The 23,851-nt window shown below is 50.1% G+C and overlaps 1 protein-coding gene and 1 long non-coding RNA gene across 5 annotated transcripts in view; both read right to left on the minus strand.

The window, feature by feature from the left end:
- Positions 1–23,851, minus strand: part of LOC308472892 (phosphofurin acidic cluster sorting protein 2-like) — a 173,655-nt gene that overhangs the window by 3,824 nt on the left and 145,980 nt on the right. Inside the window, exons 9-25 of one of the 4 annotated variants that reach the window (XM_080998132.1) lie at positions 20,958–21,109; positions 17,026–17,119; positions 16,322–16,393; positions 14,562–14,689; positions 13,762–13,894; positions 13,043–13,147; positions 11,780–11,886; positions 10,152–10,306; positions 9,754–9,864; positions 9,022–9,124; positions 8,543–8,614; positions 4,667–4,699; positions 3,934–3,976; positions 3,299–3,341; positions 1,391–1,532; positions 1,022–1,245; positions 52–165 (exon numbers count right to left, since the gene is read on the minus strand). In XM_080998132.1, the coding sequence (XP_080854258.1) occupies positions 52–165; positions 1,022–1,245; positions 1,391–1,532; positions 3,299–3,341; positions 3,934–3,976; positions 4,667–4,699; positions 8,543–8,614; positions 9,022–9,124; positions 9,754–9,864; positions 10,152–10,306; positions 11,780–11,886; positions 13,043–13,147; positions 13,762–13,894; positions 14,562–14,689; positions 16,322–16,393; positions 17,026–17,119; positions 20,958–21,109 (1,831 nt within the window). The remainder of the gene's footprint in view (positions 1–51; positions 166–1,021; positions 1,246–1,390; positions 1,533–3,298; positions 3,342–3,933; positions 3,977–4,666; positions 4,700–8,542; positions 8,615–9,021; positions 9,125–9,753; positions 9,865–10,151; positions 10,307–11,779; positions 11,887–13,042; positions 13,148–13,761; positions 13,895–14,561; positions 14,690–16,321; positions 16,394–17,025; positions 17,120–20,957; positions 21,110–23,851) is intronic. The other 3 variants (XM_080998134.1, XM_080998133.1, XM_080998135.1) reach the window with 3 other exon arrangements.
- LOC308472966 lies at positions 2,076–3,281 on the minus strand. Its single transcript, XR_013983833.1, has 2 exons — positions 2,630–3,281; positions 2,076–2,189 (listed from the first exon to the last, which is right to left on the minus strand). It is a non-coding gene; the product is annotated as an uncharacterized lncRNA (long non-coding RNA).

A 23,851-nucleotide genomic window follows, 5' to 3' on the forward strand; every position in this document is an offset into this window, starting at 1 on the left:
GCTATTCAGAAAAGGACAACAACTCAGCCGCCATAGAAAAGGCCCACTCACCACGGAGCATGGTGTTTTGGTGCTTGGCTGTGCAGATCAGGCGTGTGATCCCCTCAATTACTTGACTCTTCGGTTCCAAGTCCTTCTCTTTGTTTTTCTTAGTCAGGAACATGACTGCCAAAAGATAACCATTCGAGATTCAACAGATGTCCACACAGTGAAATCCTATCGCTGAGCAAGCACTGGAAAAGTTTCATGCCCCTTTCCACAGCGCATGCAAAGAGTCTGCCCATGAGGACTATAAGGACAGTTCCCAAACTTTCCCCCCTGCCCCACAGACCATTTGAAATTTGCTGAGGGTTTTGCCAGCCCACTCACCAATTTTTCTGCCTGAAGCGGCAGCTATGATGCATTATGATTCTCAATTGTGTTTTCACTGCTTCTTTTGTTTCTTACACACTGCATTTCATTGTATAACATTTTGAATTCCGTGAAATTTGAACCGTAATAAAATGAAGTGCAATGTAAGAAATAAGAAAAGCAATTACAATGCAATTAAAATGTAATACAGTGGTACCTCGGGTTAAGAACTTAATTCGTTCTGGAGGTCTGTTCTTAACCTGAAACTGTTCTTAACCTGAGGTACCACTTTAGCTAATGGGGCCTCCCGCTGCCGCCCCACCGCTGCCGCACGATTTCTGTTCTCATCCTGAAGCAAAGTTCTTAACCCAAGGTACTATTTCTGGGTTAGCGGAGTCTGTAACCTGAAGCGTCTGTAACCCGAGGTACCACTGTATGCATTGTGTGGAACGATCTGTTTCCTGTCTTCAACCACAAATCCATTGGCACGTCTTGGCCCACCTAAATGGGATCGCTGGTAATTCAGGGACCACTGTTTGAACTAGAAGACTCTTGGGCTAGTAGGAAACCAATCAATGTCAATAGTAAAACAACAGCAATAAATAAACGAGCAGGCTGAGCTGGTATAGGCAGACAACAAAGAGCTGTGATGCTTCTGGGGGAAGATTACCTTTCTTATTCTTCTCCTTGGTGACCACAGTCATGGCCATGGTGTTGGGGGCGGTCAGCTCCCCAGGGCCAGGGATGCGGCTGACCTGCAGAGAGCGGAAATTGCTCTTCAGGGTGTTTTTTATGCCCGTCTCCCGCTTCTCGGCCTCTTTCCTCTTCTCTGGACCCTGTGCTGTCCAGTAATCGACCTGCAGGCCCATCACCTCCACGCCGGGACTCAGGTTGCTGGAAGGAAGAGGGGAAACAGAAGCTGCAACCAAAATGGACCCCGAGCCAAGCTAGGTGAGCAGCAGAGCCACATGGCATAGCTGAGGCCGGACTGTACCACCGCAGGTTCTGAGGGGGACAGAGGTGGAAGCGTGCCACTTACCCAGCTCCCGAGAGCCCGCTGCTGACCGATGGGGAGGGTGGAGGGGTACCCACCACCTCCTTGGTATAGGGGATGCCTCCGCCAGATGGAGACGACGAGCTGAGCAGCGAAGTGGTGCAGATGGTCACATCGTCAGAATCAACTAAGGAAAGGGGGGAAATGGCCATATTATACCAGGGAGATGGTGGCTGATTTCAGGACCCGGGTGGCATTTTAACATCCATCCAATTCAGAGTGCTTCCAGATGACCTGTTTCTTGAGCACAAAGTTTGGGGGAAGCTTAGACGACTGTCTTAGATGTTTACTATGGCCTCGGTCCAGTATATCTGAAGGAGCGTCTCCACCCCCATTGTTCTGCCCAGACGCTGAGGTCCAGCACCGAGGGCCTTCTGGCGTTCCCTCATTGCGAGAAGCCAAGTTACAGAGAACCAGGCAGAGGGCCTTCTTGGTAGTGGCACCTGCCCTGTGGAACGCCCTCCCACCAGATGTCAAAGAGAACAACTACCAGACTTTTAGAAGATATCTGAAGGCAGCCCTGTTTAGGGAAGCTTTTAATGTTTGATGCATTACTGTATTTTAATATTTTGTTGGAAGCCGCCCAGAGTGGCTGGGGAAGCCCAGGCAGATGGGCGGGGTATAAATAATAATAATAATAATAATAATAATAATAATAATAATAATAATAATTTGTTATGCTTTGTCTGCAGGAAGGTTAGGTGATGTTGCATCAATCAAATGTCGCTCCACCTTTCCCAATGGCTTCCCCCATCATTCGTCTTCTTGCAAAAAAGTCTTGATTCTGCAGTGTCAGGGAACTGCCATCAGTGCCGGAGGGAGAGAGCAAAATCCAGAGGGATTCCAGAGAGCGTCCCGGGATTGGGAGAGGCAGCCCATCTTCTGGGGAAGAGAATCAGCGTAGCACCAGTGGAGAAGGGGGGCAGATGGGGGAAGCGGCGAGGCGGTCCCATGACTCCTTGCCAGGGACCAGCGGGGAGAGTAGGGGTCCTCCGCTGCCTACGCCCTCCTTGCGCAGAAGGCTTTCGCGCAGAGAGAGTAGGAGGAGACTAGGCGTCAAAGAGCTTCTTTGCTGGAAGAAGTTCAAGAAACGCCCACTGACGGATTCTGCCAGCGATTGAGACAGCCACGGGTGAGTGGCTGTCCGGACAGAAAAGGTTCACTCAGGCAACCCAGCCAGGTGTTTGCACCGGCTTACGCACGAGCAACCCCTAGAACCACTACATGCAGGCATGTGTTTCTATTGAGCAATAGCAACCTTACAGCCTGCACAATCTTAATTTTCTGGCCTGTGACTGAATCCTGCCTGGAAATAGTGACACCTGGAAGCACCCTCATTCATTGTATGTTTTACATCTTTTATATAACCTGCTCTCCCAAAGCTGGGATTTACAGCCTTGCACCAAAAACACCTTGGGGAGCTTACTGTTGTTAGACACAGCTTAGCCTAGTCAATAATAATAATAATAATAATAATAATAATAATAATAATTGTGCCCTGCCCATCTGACTGGGTTGCCCCATCCACTCTGGGCAGCTTCCAACAGATATAAGAACACAATAAAACACCAAACATTAAAAGATCCAGTTATTACATAAGACCATCTAGTCTAGCATCCTGTTCTCACAGTGGCCACCCAGATAGATGCCCATGGGGCACCCACAAGCGAGCTATGACCACAAGAGTCCTCTCCCCTCCTGCGGTTTCCAGCAACTGCTATTAGAAGCATTGTTGCCTCTAACTGTGGAGACAGAGCCCAGCCACCAGATCCCACCAGCAAATTGGAGAAGGATCTGTGCTGGGTCCTTGCAAGATGCAGGCTGGGTGGGAGACCAGAGCCAGGCTGTCTTGGCCGTAGCCTCCGGGCACCTGGCTCAGTGCCTTCCTCTCACCTGAGGTGTTGAAGGACTGCTCCACAAGGCCCACTTTCACCACCTGCCAAGGAACAAGGAGAAAAGCCTCAGTCAGTACCCAAAGACTTGCCAAGAGCCAACTTTCCATGCCAAGGAGCGGCTAACACAGCCTTCGTCATGCTGGCAGGGGATGATGGGAGTTGTAGTCCCAAATGTCTGGAAGGTGCCAGATCAGCAAAGGTTGAACAAACACCTCACATGACAGTGACTGTGGCTTCCTGCCAAACTACCTCCTCTCTTGGGGAAGGTGAAAGGAAGAAGAAGAAGAAGAGTTTGGATTTGATATCCCACTTTATCACTACCCGAAGGAGTCTCAAAGCAGCTAACATTCTCCTTTTTCCTTCCTCCCCCACAACATACACTCTGTGAGGTGAGTGGGGCTGAGAGACTTCAGAGAAGTGTGACTGGCCCAAGGTCACCCAGCAGCTGTATGTGGAGGAGTGGAGACGCGAACCTGGTTCCCCAGATTACGAGTCCACCGCTCTTAACCACTACACCACACTGGCTCTCTTAACATTAACTTGCAAGACAAGTTATATGGGTGCTGCCAAGGAGAAGGAGAAGGGCAAGGGCTTTTCTGAGTGGTCTAGTGGCCCCCCAACAACAGCACTCACCCCAACAAACGGCACAAACTTCTGGCAGGAATCCTCGTCAGGGCTGTGAAATGGAGCAGAGGCAATTAAAAGCTGCAAACCCGCCCCCCCTCCTGGAAAGAATCCTTGGCCTGGAAAGGCAACTGTGGAGAAGGGGGTAGCTCATGCAGCCAGCAGGACCTCCCATCATCCTTTGCTCACCATCCTCCTGAGCTGCCAAGGGACATGGCCCCCACCCCACCTTCATCCAGGCTATTTTGTCCCCGTCCTTGTTGACGTGTCTCGTCAGTGCGCAGCCTCCCCCCCGCCCCGCCCCCCCCCAGCCAGCAAAGAGTTATAAACAAGCAGCCGTTCTGAGAGAGCCAAAGCGATGTCGTCTCATCTTTAGGATGGGACCGGGGGGGCGAGGGAAGAAGGACAGACTCCTCTGCCTTACGCAGCAAAGCAACCCCACCCCCGGCCACCCCAAATGCTGAGCACAGGATCACACGGCGTAGGGAAGGTTGCAGGAGGGAAGGAATAAGACAAGGAGCACAGGGACGGATGCACTTAAGAGGCTTAGGAGGAAGTGGGGGGGGGGTTCCTTCCCTCCCCAACATGCAACCAGGAACAGGCAGCAGCCCTTGTCTCACACGAGGCAGAAGACGGGGGTCGGGAGAAAGGAGGCAGGAGGCAGCTTTGTTCCTGGACAAAGAGGAGACGGACAGACACTGGGGAAGAAGGGCAACACTGCAGCAAGCCACAGTTCCAATACCTGATATAAAAATCAAAATAGAGGCTTCTTTTCCTTGAATGCCAAAACAAACAAGAAACAAAAAAGACCAAGAAGAGGGAGAGGCGTAAAGAACTGCTGGAACGTAAGCGGTCACTAAGATGACGGGCGCCGGGAGGTGACCCAAACACACACACAGAAGTGGTGTCCGTCTGAATGGCTGCTTTGGGGAGGAGAGGGGTCCTGAACTCTTGAGCAGCAGGGGGAGAAGCTTCTTCTGGCTGGATCTGAGCAGCCAGGTTCTGAGCTTGTGAACCGAGTCAGAAGTAGGGGAAGGGGGATGTCTCCCTGAAGACACACCTGTTCACCCTGGCCTTGGGACACCTGCGATGTTTGTGTTTTGGTTGCCCAGCCTATTTATAGGATCATAGAACTGCAGAGTGCAAAGGGACCTAGTCTGACCCCCTGCAAAGCAGGAATCTCAACTAGATCACACATGGCGGATGTTGGAGACAAAGGAATGCAACCATGGGCTAGAAAATGGCCCCCACCCCCTGGGTTTATGGCTTGCCCTTCGCTGGTATCAGTACAGATAAGGGGTGGCCTATACAACTGCGCAACAGGAAGCAAACCCAATAGTAAACAAACAGCTATCCCTGTGATTGCCATCTGTTTCAATTGTTTTTAATGCTCCACTTGGCAGCCACACTGAGCCCTGCCGGTGATTAAATGAATTTAACCATAATCATAATAAAAATGTAGGCATTGTCATTTGGCTCCAGATCTTTTTTTGGGAGGGGGGACTGGGACTGGGACATCACCTCTTTACCCTGGCTTTTCAGGTGCATGCTTTTAGGACCCACCTTTCTGTATGGTTGTAAGTTGTTTTGAAGTGTTTCTAACATGTTTTAATTCTAGTAACCCACCCTAGGATCTTAGGATGGAGGGTGGGTAATTTCATGATCATCATCACCATCCTCATCCCCCCCCCCCATTAAAGACCCACAGCCTTCTGACCCCAGCCCATTTGCCTGCGCCCTCATCTCTCTGGGTCCAAACTGCACAGTGACCCCAAAGAAGAGGGAGGCTCTTGCTTAGTAAGAGGGAGAGGGAGGGCCAGGGTGGGGTGGGGTGGGTCTCCTGCAGAAGGGCCAAAAAGAGAAAAGAGGTGGTGGAGGGGAGACAGCTGCATGAAGAGAAAGGAAGGCAAAACTTGTTTGGCCAGCCCAAAACATCTGCAGAGCATCAGACTGGGAAAGACTGTCTTCTTACCTGCCGGCGAACCATCTTTATTTACAGAATCATTCCATTCCATCCAGTAGCCTAAACGGAATTGATTGGGATGGTTCTGTAAAACCTGGAACTGGACTACTGGCTGGGCACCAGATTGGCAGAGGCTGCTGTCAGTACACATAATGTCTTACAGCACCAGAGGGGTTCTGCCTCTCTTCCATCCTTGGCCAACGGCCCCTTGCTGAGGCACAGGCAGATACTGAGCTGGGCCCACTCCTGGCGCCAGGCCTGGCAGGCACCCCTGGGTTTTGTTGGGAGCTGCCCAGAGAGGCTGGGTCAACCCAGCCAGATGGGCAGCATATAAATAACAAAATAATAATAATAATAATAATAATAATTATTATTATTATTATTATTGGGTTTGTTTGGTTTTTATGACACAGTCTTACTCAGATGCCCTGGCAGACCTGCACTCTCCCGTGTAAATGACAACAGCACGCCCAGAGTCCTCTCCACCTGATCTTGGGATTTAGTAGGCTGATGCTGGAGCTGATGCCACAGTTTTCACGCTTTTGAAGAGCATTTTCCGCATCTAACACACACGGCTTCTGGAATACCCCGAATAAATTGCCCTAAAGCTGCTACACTTTGCAGTGGGTTCCAGAATACGTACTCTGCTCGACGCCAGCATTGGCCAACCTTGGATCCCCAAATGTTGTTGGACTCTGATTCCCATCAGCTCCAGCCAGCATGGCCAACAGTCAGGGATGATGGGAGTTGGAGTCCAACTACAGGCTGGGGAAGGTGGATCTACCCTCTAACTGGGACTCTGGCTGAGGCTGATGGCATTTGAAGTCCTACAACGATGGAGGTTACCAGCTTGGTGAAGGACTGAAAACTACATGTAGGCTAGTTGCCAGTGGAGTAGTAAAACCATCTATTTCAGAGGTTAGGAACCTGCGGCCTTCCTGATGTTGCTGGACCACAACTCACATTGCCTGGGACTGATGGGAATATGACACAGCTGCAGGGCCACTGGGCCCCCCTCCCATTAGGCCAGCCCAGAGTGCAGTGGGGATAGGCTAGCCCAGAGTTTTCAGGTCACCATGGATGAACTCCTCTTAAGTCGACCACTGCAGACTCTTCCCCGCCCTGCCCCAACACAAAGCAATCTCTCTCCCCAGCCTCAGTTTTCCGACAGCGGCATTGAGTTGCACAACCACAAGCTTGCGCTAACTATGTGAAGCGCCTGGGCACACTGTGTGGCAGCCCGTGGGCAAGCTAGCTGCACACATGCATTGCTGTGACGCATCGCTACACCTCCGGCATCCGCCGCTGCAGATGTCTGAAAAGGAACGTCAAAAGCCAAACCCTGCCCAAAGCGAAGCTCTGCAGTCTGCACACAAAATACTGTGCCAAATTCTGCACGTGGTGGTCGCTGCAGTTGGCCACCCTTGCTGTAGGGCCTGTTCTGATGCCAAGAGTGAGATCGCATCGAGGAAGCATCACCAAACAACTAATGAAGCATAATGAAGTGAAAACGGTCCAGTACAAATCTACCACTAATGCACTATTATTGCATCAATGACATGTTGCCCATGCCTGCAAAAAAACCCCAGCTCCATGAGCTTCATTGCCCATATTTTGCCAAGTCCAAGGTCTAACTTAAAGGTAAAAGTTAAGGTGTTGAATGGTCTCTTTAAATGTGAAGGTTCATTATGGTTCCACAAGATGTGTATGTCTTTAAGGGCCGGAGCAAATAACGAGACCCAGTTTTACAGCTGTGAAACAGTATAGCAGGTGCTGCTAAGTTGTGTTAATTAAGCTGTGTCAGCAATTGGGTATAGTATATAAAGAGCAGCACCTAGCTCTCTCAGCACCCTGGTGGATGGGTCATGCTTGTTGATATATTTAGTGTAAAAGACGTTTTTGGTTTTTTTATTAAAACCTTGTTAAAGTTATTTTTGAGTTCCTTGTAATGTGTGGTCTCCCCAGCAAGCTTTCTGCAGCGCAACTAAACTGCAAATAGCCAACAAAAGGGACCCCTGACCATTAGGTCCAGTCGTGACCGACTCTGGGGTTGCGGCGCTCATCTCGCTTTACTGGCCGAGGGAGCCAGCGTACAGCTTCCGGGTCATGTGGCCAGCATGACTAAGCCGCTTCTGGCAAACCAGAGCAGCACACGGAAACGCCGTTTACCTTCCCGCCGGAGCGGTACCTATTTATCTACTTGCACTTTGACGTGCTTTTGAACTGCTAGGTTGGCAGGAGCTGGGAGCGAGCAACGGGAGCTCACCCCGTCGCGGGGATTCGAACTGCCGACCTTCTGATCGGCAAGTCCTAGGCTCTGTGGTTTAACCCAGAGCACCACCCGCGTCCAAGGTCTAACTTAGTGGCAAGTAAAACTACTGTAAGTGGCGAGTTGGAAGTGGAGATGCAGTGCTCAGAAGCCAATGCCCATTTTGCTTCCACTTGATGCTCCAAGACTCTGAAATGAGTTTGAAGGACACCCCACCACCACCCCCAGTTTGAAGGATATGAAGTTCCCCTGTGCCCAAAACTCACAGGCTTCCCTGCCTGCCTGGGGCGTGGTGACACCCATCCCAGGACATGTCCCAGCCCAAAGCAGAGCCCCTAACCCTGCAGAAGCTCCCGCGGGGAGTGCAGCAAGCCAGCCGTACGTACTGTGTGCCAGTCCCCGATGGCTGTAGGGGCAAGCAGAGAACAGCAGGGCTTGAAGTACCCCACACACCTGAACTGCGGGGGGAGGAAGCACAGAAACAGTACTTGCAATTCCCAAAAACCACTGACCGGGCCTGCCTTTCTCCTGGCGCCTGGCAGAAGGTTTTCTTCTCCGCCCCATGACAGAAGAGCTGCCTGTTCCTTCTGCTCTCAACCCTACTGTGCTTCAGGAGCAGGTTCAGAGACACTGGAGCCATCCAGGAGCCAGGGAAAAGCCAGCAACAAAGAGTGGGACTCTCTATGTAGCTTCTGCACCACTGCCCAACCCAGCACACTATTCCTTGGGAATCCGGGGAAGCAGTCATGGCCCATGATAGGGTCCCATGTGGTGTAGAAGGTGGGTCTAAGTAGCTCCTTCGTTTGCCCATGGTGTGTGTGTGTGTGTGTTTGTGTGTGTGTATGAAAGGAAGATGGCCTCTTACCTCTTCTGCTTGTAGGTCAACATAGCCTCGGAAATGGGCAACTGGTGGGATACATTGGCGCCAGTGATGAACTGGACGACCCGACCAGGGACATCCACTGTGTCTGGAAGGAGGCGAGTGGAAGAGTTAGACGAGGCAGAACATCCTCAAGGAACAAGGCCCCTGCCCCATCCCACCCGGTCCCACCCTGCTCCTCCCCAGCTGGAGACAGGCCTACTTTGTCCTATATTGAAAGATTTTTGGCAGAAGGTAACTGAAACTATCAACAGAACTGTACGGAACAACCTGACATTTACAGAGCAAAACATCCTCTTGAATTATATACCCAGCACATGGAACCTTACAAAAGGACAGTACGAGTGGACTGTGCGTGCCCTTACCACAGCAAAAAGACTGAAAAATAAAAATGTGGCTCCCTTCTACGATTGGATTGAAGAAGTATACAAACTCGCAACTTGTGAACAACTTGCATATAAACGCAGACTTGCCATGGACAAATTCCATGATATTTGGAATCCATTCTTACAAATACTGTTATAGGTTAAGATCTGGTGAAGTACAAGAACAACTTTGTAAAATATACAGTTTTGGGTCCCCCCCCCTTTCTTTCCCCTTCTACACGGGTTCTATTTCTCTTTCTCTCTCTTTTATCTACGTCTCACATATAATTATGTACTTTTTGGATTTTCAATAAAGATCTTGTCTTTAAAAAGTCCTGCTTGGACTACTTACCTGAACTAGGGGGCTCAATTCTGCTAAACAGCTCTCTCCAGGCTGCATCCAGGAACAAGGTGCTGTACCTGTTGTCCACAGAGCCAAGGTACTTGGCCACAGGATGAGAGCCTGCGAACGACACAGAGGAAAGGAAGCATTTTGTAAAATAAATAAATAAATACCTACGACACTGGAGAAGGCAAGTAGAGCAAAGCTTGCACTGCCTTAGGAAGCTGTGCCAAAGGGCAAAATCCTGTTTCGCCTGGTTTGCCTCCACTATTTCCAGCCCATCTTTTTCTTCTTCCAGTTGGAGAGGCCAAAGGGACGTTCCCACAGGTCAACCAGGGCGGACATCTTAGCAGGGAAGACACAGCGGCCTTCCAGGACAGCCACCCCCCCCATGGCAAAGCTCTTACCCAACGGCACCACGAGGAAACGGAGATAGTTGAGCCAGTCCGGGGTCTTGCCGGCTAGCTGCTCCACAAAGAAGCGCAGGACGATGCTCAGGTAGCTCTGGTCCCCTGCGACGGCCACTTTCACTGGGGGAGGCATGTGGGAATTACAGTTACAGCTGCCGGAGGAAGAGAGAGGCTGAGAGATTCACAAAGAAGCAGCCCCCCGGAAAGAGCACAGCCAAACTACTGACCCCACCCCCTGGCGCCTCACTACTCCACTGCCATCAGAAAGCCTAGAATCTACCACCCTTTGGACAAAACCAGGAGCGGTTCCATGCGAGTGGTAAGGAGGGGGGAGAGAGAAAGAGGGAAAGGGGTGGCAGAAGAAAGGGGGGTGGCAGAAAGAGGGAGAAAGAGGGAGGGAGAAGGGGTGGCAGAGAGAGAAACACTGGTGCCCTGCCCAGTCTTGTCTTGGTCTCTGCTCACTACCTGGAATGAATGACTAACATCCTGACCTAATAGCTGCAGAAAACATCAGCACACTAATCCTTGTATTTACCAGAAAAGCTTATATTATTGCAGGAACCAGACTTTACTCAGACACCAACATCTCTTTCAAGGTGCATTTCTTATCCAGAAACCACAGAGATAAAGATGCAGTCTTCCCAAAAGCAAGGCTTCATCCTCTTTACTTCAAACCAGTAAACACATAGTTCAAAGGACTTCTGAACTACGTTACTCAGGAAACTCCCTCTCCACAAGCTATAAACTCCGTATTTTCAATGGCTGGCCAGCTCACGGCTTCAATGGGACCCCCTCTTTGCTCCTCAAGGACCTCAATGATCAATCCTATAGTTTGCTGGACCACGGTGAGTGAAGCTGTCCCCTTGCCAAGCACAGGGGTCTGAAGAGTAGAGCTTAGCACTTGCAGAAGGCTCAAATCTCTGTTCTGTGCCTTTGAGTTCCGTTTTCTTCAAGATCAGGTTTTTCTGCACTTACTTTCCAGGCTTTCGGGGGTCATCAGACCCTCTCTTTACAGATTTCAAGGTGTGGGTGTCTAATGGTTGCTGCCCACACATGGATGCTCGGGTTGCGAACATGATCCGTGCGGGAATCACTTTCGCAACCCGCAGCACCGTGTGCGCGCACGTGCAGGTTGCGAATCGGCGCTTCTGCGCATGCGCAAAAAGCGATTTAGCGCTTGTGTGCATGCGCAACCGCCGAAACCCAAAAGTAACCCGTTCCGGTACTTCCAGGTTTTGGCGTGACTGTAACCTGAAAAAACGCAACCTGAAGCGTCTGTAACCCGAGGTATGACTCTATTCTTGTTTTATTTCCGTGTAGCAAACCAATCTTTTCCTACATCCTGGCATGACACGTTCTTTATAAGGGTTAAAGGCACACAGGCATTTTTCATGAACGCAGGTACTAACTCAACACAGAAGATTCCAATCCTCCTAGAGACCTGCATGTTGAGTTCATGCGTGTGGTGCGCAAGCCTGAGGGTTCAGGCGCACACCACTTAGCAACTTGGGTGGCTGCAACCCCTGCATACATGAACCCCCAAAGTCCTTTCTTCGGGGTCCACCTGAAAAACCAACATGGGGCACTCAGACCCTGGTTTGTTGCTGCCCGCCGGCAATACTCACTATCTCTGGATGCGAGAGACGATGGTGTTGAAAGCGGCCTGCACATCCGCCATGGAGCAGGTGGAGACAATGGGCTGCTTGTGCTCTTGCAGCTGGTCGCACAGATACTGCCGAGAGGAAACCAGAAATAGGAGGCAGGAATGGGATGCAAACACTTTGCAAAAATAACTTGCTGGGGAGGTACCAGAGCCCTCCCCCGAATCCAGGAGTCGCCAACATGGTGCCCTCCAGAATGTTGAATTTCAAGCTATTGCCCCCAGTCGGCATGGCCAATGGTCAGGGATGATGGGATTTTTCAGTCCAGCAAGATCTAGAGGAGCCACAGGTTGGTTTCATTTATTTGTTGGCTTGATTTGAGAATCATTAGCATTTCTAAGGTTCCCCATTCTGGCTTTAGACCCAGGTTACTTGAAGGAGTCTCTGTGCTCATATGAACCTGCCTGAGCCTGGAGAGGCTTTTACCCACACTTTAAAAATCCGCTCTGGAAACAAACATGTAGCCACTGAAGCTTCCTGGTTGGCAGTGCTTCCAGCTGAGGGTTTTTAATTTTGTAAGAGGGTGGTTCAAATATTGCAAATGGGTCATTGGCAACAGTTGTGTTTTTTAATTATTTAACAGTGGGTTTTTCTTGGAAAATTAAATTTGAGAAGGGATAGGGAGCTGACATCTTGATGCCAATTATATTGCAGGGATGCAGCATTTTTAATAATTTTTTTTGCATGCATGAGGAGTGTTCATCCCACAATAAATACCCATCTGGAAGCACTCAAGAGAGCTCAGGGCCTCTGCTCCAGATCACTTGGGCTTGGGGTGTTTCTCCCAGCTTGTTCATGTGAACTAAGCCTCTTCTTTACTCTCAAGCTGGGGAGTTTCCTTGAGCCGGAGCCTCCAGCAGCATTTGCAAAGCTCTGGCTCAATGTCCAAATAATAATAATAGAGGGTGACATTTTATGGGGGAGCTGAAAACCCACTGAAAAGGGCTGTGGCTCAGGGGTAGAACACCTGCCTTTGCCTAGAAGAGGGCCCAGGTTCAATCCCTGGTATCTCCAGGTAGGGCTGGGAGAACCCCCTGCCTGAAACCCCAAAGAGCTGCTTCCAGCATGCATATTACTGACCACTGGCCCTGCTGACTGGGGCTAATGGGAGATGGAGTCCAACAAGCACCCAAAGGGCATCCAGCTGGGAAAGGCTGGCTTTAGAGGCATGCAAGATGCAGGAAGATGGTACCAAGGCTTCCCTGCCCATCCCCAGGGCTCCCTTACCTGGCCTTGCCACTCGGCTATGTTCACCAGGATGATGCTCTCGGGCAGCTGCTCATCCGAGACCAGGATCTGGTTGAGCTGATCATAAACAGACTTTCGGGGCACCTGCAATAGCACAACAGAGGAGCATTCACAGACTGGCACGAACCCACAGCCACCCTTGGGCTGGCTATGCAAAGACCTAGAGGATGGCAAAGGCAGGTAAGACCTCGTGGCCCCAGCAGTGGCTGGTGTCCATTGGGACTGGTAGGGCCGAAGCCGAGGAGACAACCAGCAGGTGGCGCCACAGCCAATGATAAACAGAATCACTTCCTAACTGGTTGTTAAGGACGATGGGATAGTTTCCCTTTCCCCCTAATGGACCAACCTTCACTGCTTGGCCCATTTCTGATGCCAGGAGCTGCCAATTCTTTTCATCTCAGAGCTCCACCAACCCACCCCATTATTATTATTATTATTATTATTATTATTATTATTATCATATTTTTTAATTGACATTTTCCCACAATACAGTAAAATTGCAGTTACAAAAGATACATAAAGAGAAAAACAGAAGAAGAAAAGAAAGGGACAACAGAAAGAAAGGGAGGAAAGAAAAAGGAAGGAAGGAAAGAAAACCCATCAACCCACCGCTTCCAAGCGATTCACTCACCTCCCTCCCGGGGGGGGGGAAACCCTTCCTCCCCCTACAAGCCCCTCCCTGCACCCCACTGCCTGACCTGGGTGCCCTGCCGTGAGTCTGGGGAGCTCTCGCTGTCCAGGCTGCTGGTCCGATCACCCTGTCCCTTGGAGTTCTGCCTGTCCTTGACGGACATGCTGCGCGGCCGCCACAACTGCTTGTTCTCAACTTTGCTGAAAGGCAAAAGTCTGGTTTGTCGAAGTGATACAGAGGAAGCTGGACCTGGCGGGTGGCAAAAAAAGAAGCCTGCCAGGCGACTGAGCAGCTGCCACTAGCTGCAGCGGGAAAGTCAGTGGCGGAAGTGACAAGCCCAGGCTCAGAGAGACCCCACTGGGTCCCAGACATTTCCGGGGTGTGTGTGGCTTTCACACGGATTCAGAGAGCAGGGAAGAGCCACCATGCCTCCAAAGATCACCTCTCCCTGCTTTCAGTATCTACGTGCCAAACCTAGGACTGGAAGGATCTCCAGGGGAGACATTCTTGGTGGGTGGGTGCCTGTCAAATCAACCAAGTTACAATTCATTGCATTTTAGCTCTTTCAAGCTGCTTCCACACAAGGTGTTTTAACTCAGGATTGCTGTGCTTTGTTCATTCGCTTTTCCCCGAGTATCCAGACTGTGCCATTATCAAGCCGCTCCTCTTGTAGTGTCCCCTCCACCAGGCCCTGCTCCTCTTCCATCCCCACTCAGAGCACTGCGACCACAGGCGGCTTGCGGTCGCCTGAGCACTTCAGTCGCGCCGCCTGGATTTGCCAGCATGCGACAGAATCCCACCCGCCAAACAGCGACAGGCTAGCAGCCGCTGTTCCGCCACCAGCCACAAGAGAGAGGCTTTCTTTACCTGGGAGAAACGGTGGCTGGGAACTCTGGCTTGCTGCTGCTGCTGAGCTGGGTCAGCCTGTCCACGCTGCTCTCCTTCAGGACTGTCTCGCCAGGTCCTCCTGGGCAGGATTCATCAGCCTCCAGCTCCTGAGGGGATGCACAGAAAGTCTTTCTTCTTTCACTCTTTGGTAACATCAAACAGCTAGTATACCAAGCCAGCCGCTTCCCCTGCCTGACTGACAGGAGCAAGCCAGCTTCTCTTCCCCTGGGCAGGTACCCTTGGGCAAAATGCGCAGAGCCAGCCCTGGAAAAGAGCTCTGTTCCCACCCTCTGCCCCCCAAGTTGCAGATCAGCTTCAGCTAGAAATTGGGTATTTGGTGTCCCTGGCCACTCTGCCGGCAGAGATCCGGCAAGCATCCTTGCTTCTGACTTCCAAGAGCAACTTGAAAACCCTCTTATGCCTGCGCAGCTGTACAAGCTTTCGTGATCAGCTGCTCATGTTAACGATTATTTTGTATTGCTTTTATGTTGCTTTATGTTTCAGCGTCCCTGTGAGAATTTTTGCATATCTCACTTTTTCTATGTGTTTCATGTTTCATCTTTATGACTGCTGTTGTAATAAATAATCCTTCATAAAAATTATTGCACTACATTCTTCATTAAATTACACTGGGGAACAATTTTTTTTCCCCATTTTCTGTTGCATGAGATTTTTCAACTGTTCTTATATGTTCTTTCAATGCTGATTTCAAATCTGAAATCAATTTTTGTGTACATGCTATTGTTATCTTTCAATTTCCGACTTTTGCCGATACAGTGGTACCTCAGGTTAAGAACTTAATTTGTTCCAGAGGTCCGTTCTTAACCTGAAACTGTTCTTAACCTGAAGCACCACTTTAGCTAATGGGGCCTCCCACTGCCGCTGCGCCGCCGGAGCACAATTTCTGTTCTCATCCTGAAGCAAAGTTCTTAATCCGAAGTACTATTTCTGGGTTGGCGGAGTCTGTAACCTGAAGCATCTGTAACCTGAAGCGTATGTAACCCGAGGTACCACTGTATGTCATATTTACACTGGGGATACATGGACACTGACATGTTGATCTACCCTAACCATATGGTAATTATTGTCTTGCAAACTAAATTTTTCTTTATTTTTATAGTTTTGTAACCTAAATATTTGTGTTTTTCAGATCGGACCATGGCTTCTTCAAGCAGACAAAAATGTGTAAACAAGCCTGATGCCTTTTGTTATGGATGTGGCTGCTACGCACTTCCTCGTCAAAGATGCAATATAACAGCGTTTGTGAGGCGTGCCTATAAAAGCTATTTTGAAATTCCCCTGGGCGACCAAGACAAGAAATGGGCTCTGCATATTGTTTGTCACAATTGTGAGGAAATGCTTAGAGACTGGACAAAAGGAAAATGGAAGAGTATGCCTTTTGGGGTTCCCATGGTTTGGTGAGAACCAAAGGATCACACAAGTAACTGCTATTTTTGTTTCCCAGTGGTATCTACAAGCTGTTGTTATTCAGGTAAAGCTTTTCTGTTGTCCAAGCAGGAAGCTGACCATTTAGAGATCCACACAGATGATCCAGTTGTGCTCTGGGAGTTCCTCAGAGCGCAGGACAGCTCTAATTGCTGAAGGAATGCTGGGATAGGCGACAGAATGTCGGTTTTTCTGGCAAATACCCTTCATATTGACCAGACAAAAACAGCATAACAAAATGAGCAAAGCCTTGCCTGGAGAGGGCTGGTAATCACCCATCAGGCTGGACTCACCATAGCCGCTGTTTCCATGACACCCTCGTCTTGGGTGCGAGGGACACCCACTTTCCGCTTCTCTGCTTCTCCCTGGGCGAACGGAGACAGGCGAGGAGGCAGTGGGGAGAGGAGTGAGAATAAAAGTTTGAATAAGTTAGCAGATAGGACCTCCAGCATCTCCAAGAAGAGAGAGGAAGCAGGTCGGTGCTGAGCACAGGGAAAACAAAACACTTCCAAAACACACTTTGCTTGGTTTAGGCGCCCCAGGAGAGAAGCAACATGGCGGCGGAGGTCAGGGGGCCGGGAAGCCCAATCCCCAGCACTGCAGGGACCAGGGTGACCCCAGCAGCTGAGCCAGTAAGTCCAGTTAACCCACCTCTCCTATACTGTGAAAAGAAGCAGCTTATCCAGGAAAAGACAGGGGGTGGGGTGGGGGAAAGGAGGAAGAAATGTAACAGGGATTGCTCTCGACAGCAGGCCGGTTCTGGAACGGTGGCGGGGGGAGCCTGAGGCTTTCCAGATGTTGTTGGACTACAACTCCCATTACCCGTGCAAGCTGGGGCTGATGGGAGCTGGAGTCCGGTAAATATCAGGTGGGCCACAGGTTCCCCACTGCTGTTCTGCGGGGGGGCAGGCCCAGGCAGGCAGGCTGCTAGCAGGGGGAAAGAGGAGGAGGAGGAGGAAGATGAGGAGGAGGAGGAGGAGGAGGAGGAGTAACTCACAGGGCTGCCCGACTCTCGCTCCTGCCCCTTTTGGCCGTGCAGACTGCTGATCTCAGTCTGGGAACCAGAGTGAGAGACGCCCTCAAAGAAGCGCCTGCAGGAGAAACAGACGGACAGACAGACAGAGAGACAGACGGACAGACAGACAGACAGAGAGAAAGAGAAATGAGGGAGAAGTGAAGTCACCATCACCCGCCCCGCCCCCTGGGCTCAAACCCCTCCCCAGCCTCTGCCCCCAGGAAGCACCACAAGCAAAAAAACCCGTCACCAGAGCCCTGGCCTGGCCTGACATGGACACACAAAGACAGTTGCGGGGGGTGGGTGGAGGGAGGTGGTGGGGCCCGTTGAGCAGCGTGAAAGCAAGTCTTCACCTTCGAGGCAGAGAAAGGACACCGCAAGAGCAAAGCACCCCTGTTTCCAGGCAGAAAAAGTCACGTCCTCCCCGTTCCACTAAACTGGGAAGCTGCTATAGGCCAGTTCAGGCCACTGGTCCATCTATTGGCTACACCCAGGGGTGGGGAACTTCAGGCCCAGGACCAGATGCAGCTCCCCAGGCTTCTTCATCTGGCCCAGACCACACACCCTCTGCAACACCACCACCTTTCCCTTCACCATCCTTGCTTTGTGCTCTCGAGTGGTTTTTGCCACGCTAGAATTTGCACAAAAGTTACATTTGGCATGCGGCTCTGGAAAAGTTGCCCAGAAGGCAACGCCTCCCTCGGGTTGCAAAAGGTTTGCTAACCCTGGTCTGCGTTGACTTGCAGAGGTTCTCCGGGGTTTCAGGCAGGAGTCTCTCCCAGCCTACACCTGGAGATACCAGGGAATGAACCTGGGACCTTCTGCATTCAAAGCACGTGTCCTGCCGCTGAGCCACAGCACTTCGCTGAGCAAGAAACTGCAGACATTGCAATATGATGAGGTTGTTAAGAAGCCCCAGAGAGAGAGGCAAAGGCAAGTGGTTCAAGCTCTGGCCTGGATTTTATAGCCACGCTGCAAGATCTACACCAAAGACACGCCTGAGTGCTGTACAGACCTCTGCTGGGGTGTCAGCAGAGGGGATGGGAATGACTTAGGCTGTGTCTGACTTCAGACGCCTGACGCAGCTTCAACAGCTCCCCCTACCCTGTCCGACTGTTCCTGGTGCATCAGAGCTGCAGCTCTAGACAGTACAGACAAACGTAATGACTGGGAACCTCAAATGTAGGTGAAGATGTTGGAAGAGTCACAGTTGCCTCCAGGTGAGCAGCCAAAAAGCTTTTGTTAAACAGGAAGAGAGTGGTTTCCCTTGCTCTTCTCTGGTCACCAGTGAGCTGCAAAGCATTTAGCAAGCACATGTAGCAACCAAGTAGGCTTGTAACCTTTGCAAGGACAACCATCATATGTCTCAAGGTGACCTCTGTGCCTGATGTGCACCTCTGACCTTTCACTGGCCATGCATCAAGGTCACTATGTAAGAGGCCACTCCTAGCAGCCACTCCCTCACTATGGAGTTTCTGCGTTCTGGGAGGTTGCATAAAGCCACATTCTCATCCTTTGCAATGAGCAGGACCTTTTCCTGCTGGGTCTGATGGCTGGAGATCAGCAGGGATAGCAATATTTCAGAGGTCAAACACTCCACCTAATCCAGCATGCTGTTTCACAGAGAAACCAGTTAAGTATAATTGGTTTAATTCACAATGAAATGGGAATGCCAGTGTGCACTGGTGGAAGGGTTTAACTGGAAGATTCCTCTGAAGCTAAATTCAGAGCAAAAAAGGCTCTCTGAGCTGCCTTAATGGGCTGATAATTAACTGTTATTGTTCTCAGGCTGGAGTTTTAACCTTACATCACATGAGAGGTATTGAATTGCAAATTTGCCATTTTGGAAGGGTGTTGGCTGAAGTCTTTGTTCCCAGACTCTGTAGGGATGTAAAAGACTCTCCAGGAGCTGCGTATCCTAAGGAAGGATGCAGTCTGGAATGCAGGCTGTGAGGAGATACAGACCCCTGTTTCCTTCCTCACTGCTTTTATATATTTTTCGGTGGTATGAAGTAAGAGGAAACCCCTTTTTGCGCCGCTCAGTGCTTTTGGCTGGAGACCTCCTCTCCAGTTTTTTCCGGGGGGTTAGCGTCGCCTTCGTGCCCCCCCCTCGTTTTTCCACAATGGGTGTGCTCGACTGAAGCAGAGCACTTTCCCCGACCTGCTCCTCAAGTGCACCACGCCGGAAGTCGTTTTTGAATAATATCTAATGGGTCTGGGCAATGCTTCGGTTCCAAAAGGAGTCAGTTTTTATGCATCCAGCTGCTTCAAGCTGTGCAACACTAATATCTGCAATAAGGCCAACCAGACACTTCCTAGAAGCTTTACAAGCGCCCCCCCCAACCCTGCAACTGACTACATAATTGGAGGTACCAATTTGCAATTAGGATCAACCATTAGGTTAATGTATCCTTTGTGAATTTGTCCCATCGCCATCCCTTGAAAACCATCAAAGCCAGTCAGTGGTGAGGAACCAACAGCTCCCCCAGATGTTGCTGGACTCAATCAGCTTCCAATCAGCATGGCCCACAATTGAGGATGCTGAGAGCTGGACTCCTGAAACATCTGGCAGGCCATGGGTTCGCCATCCCTGTCCTAAACTGGTGCCCATCACCACATTTTGCAACTACAGAGGCCAGTAGTCTTGAATCCACTGCCAAATCCATTACCTTGATTGAAACCTACCATCCCCGTTCTTCAAACCCATGTACACTTTTCAAAACCTCTGTCCCAGCGTTGGGGACCCTGTGGCTCTCCAGATGTAGTAAAATTGCTACTCCCGTCATGTTTGACCGCTGGCCATGCTGCCTGTGGCAACTGGGAGTCAGGAGTCCAGGCACAGGCTCCCCAGTCCTGCTTTATCATCTCCCAAGAGTGTTTTTTTTCTGAACCCCGAAGTTCCAGAAGTTTTGATCTTTATCTGCCAGGGGAGTTGCTCCTGCCCTGATCATTTGGTTGTGCTTTTCTGCACCCTTTCCTCAGCTCTATGATGAGATAGGGGATCTGCAGGATCGTAAGAGAATATGAAATACCAATATGTATGTTCTGTCTCTCCACATTGCTCCAGCCTGGCCCAGCAGAGAACAAGCCAGTTAAACACAGCTGCTAAGTGAGGTGGCTGGGCCTATCTCCTCTACCAGGCTCTGAGATGCAATTGTTTTTCCACCATCTCCCTCTCTGCCCCTCTTCCAAGCGCACACGCGAAAGGGCTGCTTCTGAAGCAGGGATGGATGTGATCGTAACGCCCTCCCCTCCCTCGGGCAGTGCAGCCTCTCGAAGGAGGGGCTATCCTGCTCCATCAATCCACGCCGGTCTCTGGTGGGGCTTACACAGGGCTCTCTATCAGCCTGTCAAATCCAAGGTCAGCCTCAAGTTATCAGCATCTATCACCCAGCTACTTTATAGTCCCAAACCTCCCTCTTTCCCCCTCAGGAAATGAATCAAAAGTGCAGGAGCTGTGCCTCATAAGTCACACCCTGCCACTGGGGCACCGTCAAGGAGCCTGGCTTCACGGTGGGAAAGGAAACCAAGGCTGCGAACATTTAAAGTGTATTTAAAGCACATTCTAACCTGCCCAAATGGCCTGTTTTTTATGCTGTGAGCTGCCCTGAGATCTCTGGGTGAAGGGTGGCGTTACGCATTTAATAAAGAAGTAGATAATAAATGCCCTGCACAGTGCTACAATCCATAGCAACTCCTAACAGTTCCCAGGATTCCTGAAGTGTTTTAAATGCAGGGTGTGCATGCAGCTGAACGGTCTTGTTTTTCCGGCACGGCGTCTGCCTGGGGGGGTTGTGTCTCCTTTGGGGAAGGAGGAAATGGCCTCCAGGGCACAGGGGAAGACCTTGCAACCCTACGAGTCTCCCGTTAGTACGAGGCCTGAGCTTCTTGCCTCACCTCCTGCCGGCTCTTACCTCAGGGTGGGCTTTGGAGTGCTGTGGACGCTTTCATTATCCTCAATCTCGGGGCCGCTGTCACTGTTGTTGCATTCCTCAAGGCTGTCGTAGAGCAGACCCAGGTCCTCTTCCACCTCCTGCGTCTGATCCACTGGGTCAGAATCCAGAACCTGCAGAACCCAAAACACACAGTGGGGTGTGGGGGTGGGTATACTCTCACATTCACCACAAGACCATTTTGAAAATGAATTTCACCACTTGTAACCCCGTCTTTCCAAGACCAAAAATTAAAAAATTAAGTCATCAAGGGTTGTAATCCATTCAGAAAAGGTTGAAGATTACAGATTTTCTAGCATACTCTATTTATGCTATTTCTAGCGTGAAATATAGGAAAGTTTCTTTTTTTAAAAAACAAACAAACCCCTGCATGTGACAAATTTTAAGGCACATGGAATCCCTTTTTGTGTTACACAGCTAGGCAGGGAGGCAAAATACCCCCAACTACTGGAGGGGAAGGGACACGTCTTAGCTGGAGCTATTTCCTAGACATATTCTTGATTAAATTGTCCCTACAGATTCTCAAACTGATCTTTACGTCTGTATGTGACACTTCTCTGTGCAACTGATGTGCCCCGTTATGCTATGGTAGTTCTGTTGTTTTTGCATTTGTAACCTGTGTTGTGCGCTATGCAACAAAATTTAAAAGCCAACAGTGACATTTAAAAATATTAAAGCACTCTGATATCACTTTAACAGTCAGGGATCCCCCCAAGGGATCTTGAGGTTTGTTGTTTGTTAAGGGTGCTGACCCCATAGAACTACAATTCCCAGCACCCTTTAAAAAAACAGTTGCTGGAATTTTTTTTTTGGGGGGGGGGGAGACTTGCCTGCTAAAGCGGTATAAAAGTGCTTCAAATGTGTGGTGTGGATGTGACTGTCGCTTTCCTCAATCTATTTTATCGGGGGGGGTGTGGAACCTTAGGCCTCAGGCATGAATGAAGCGCTCTAGGCCTCTCTATCTGGCGCTTGGGGTCACATTTCCTTCCCAGGACCGCCCCCCCTTCTAATAAACCTCCCTGGCCCTTCCCCACGGCCTCATCAGGAGGTTTTTGCCTAACTGGGAATGTGTCTTTGAATTCAGAGGATGCCTCCTTGCTTGCCTGGCAGGAAGAGGAAGAGATGCGGGTCTTGTGGGTGTGGATGTGAAAACCTCTGATTTCTGAGTGGATGGAATATGTGGCCTATTGTGCCAAGGTTAGAGCCATCGCCTGTATTCTGCCAATGACTCTGTCTGGCCACACTCACTGCTGGCCCCCAAAAGCTTCCTTATAAGTTTGCGTGGCCCTTGGAGTGAAAGCCGCTCCCCACCAGGGGCGTAGGAAGGGGGGTGCGGGGTGTGTGGGGCGCCCTGGGTGTCATTCTGAAGGGGGGTGGCATTCGGCGTGGCCCCCCCCCACCCACAACTACTCCAAGCCTGGTGAGCGACAAAGCTGCAAGCGGCAAAGCTGCGGCTTTCCTCCTTCCTTGCTGTAGGGGAGGATCGTGGCGCTGCGTCAATATCCGCCCCCAAGGAGGATTGTGCAGTCACGCCAATCGGCCCTTTGGGTGGATTGCCCCGCCCCTTGGGCGGATCGGCCCCGCCCCCAGGTGCACGGCAATGTGTGCCGCTCCGGGTGCCGGAGACCCAGCTCTGCCCCTGCTCCCCACCCGTCTGACACCAACAAAGGGGTGCCGGGGATTCATCTTCCATCCTCTAATTTGAAAGGCACACTTGCCCAACTCATGAAAGTAATCCTCTTTATAGGTCTTCTGGGCTATGGCAATTTATATTTGTTATAAGCTGTCTTATCCACATTTGTTTTCTGTTATTTGCTTTTCCATCTCGCAATGCATATACTTGTGCTTCAATAAAAAAAAGTCTTTTCAAAAAAATCCAATTACCAGATTCTGTGCCAGGCATCAGATTCCATACGAAATTATCCACACTGGGAGTTTTGAGAAGACAAACAGCTCTGTGTATAGCTACAGAAACAATTGATTCTCCAAGTCACTTCCACCCCCCCCCCCTTTTGAACAAGCTTTTTTACTCCCCAGGCAGATTTTTTTTTTTTTAATTATCCCTTCTGAAACACCTTTTTTTACCTTTCTAAGGCAGAAGTGCATCATGTAAAAACACACACACACACACACACACACAACAAAAACACAACAACACCACCAGTTGGTCACTGTTAAGACTATTTAACTTTAAAAGTGAGTTTGCTTTCTTCTTCCACCCTCCCTGCTCCTTTTCCCTTTAGTGCTGTGTCTTTTTTAGATGGCCAGCCTGCTAGTCAGGAGTGTCTCATTTCAAATGATTTATTGTAAGCTGCTCTGGGAGACTTTTTTTGGCTGAAGAGCAGGGTACAAATATCCTGGATGAAACAAATAAATAGTTCAAGCTCGAACCAGGCCACAGGGGGGAAATTAAGAGAAGTAGAAAGCACATGCCTGCAGCATCCTGGCTGCCCAGGTTTCTAAAGCCAGTGGAGTTTGGAGTGCACTCTGCAACACCAGGCAAAAATCAAACAATAATCTAATGAATTTGCGGGGACGGGGGGGAAATCCCTTTTTGCTCCCCTGCAGTATCAAAATGCACACACTCTGACCACAGATAGAGCATTTTTCAGCTGTTTGGTACCAGACAACATCACCCACCAATCTCCCCTTTCTCTCTAGTTGTGGCCATAACAAATACTTCTCATCAATCTCATGCAATCAAACAGATGAAACGTGGTGAGGGTGTGTGTGTGCTGTGCCCACTCTGCCCGTCTGAACATTATCTGCTAAGACCTGCTTGGAAACCCTTAACGATGACATTTTGGTGACCTGAAGCCAGCCGATTAACCAAGGCCGAAAGGATAAATAAATAA

This window comes from Podarcis pityusensis (assembly GCF_964106645.2).
Source record: "Podarcis pityusensis genome assembly, chromosome: 3".
Taxonomy (NCBI): domain Eukaryota; kingdom Metazoa; phylum Chordata; class Lepidosauria; order Squamata; family Lacertidae; genus Podarcis; species Podarcis pityusensis.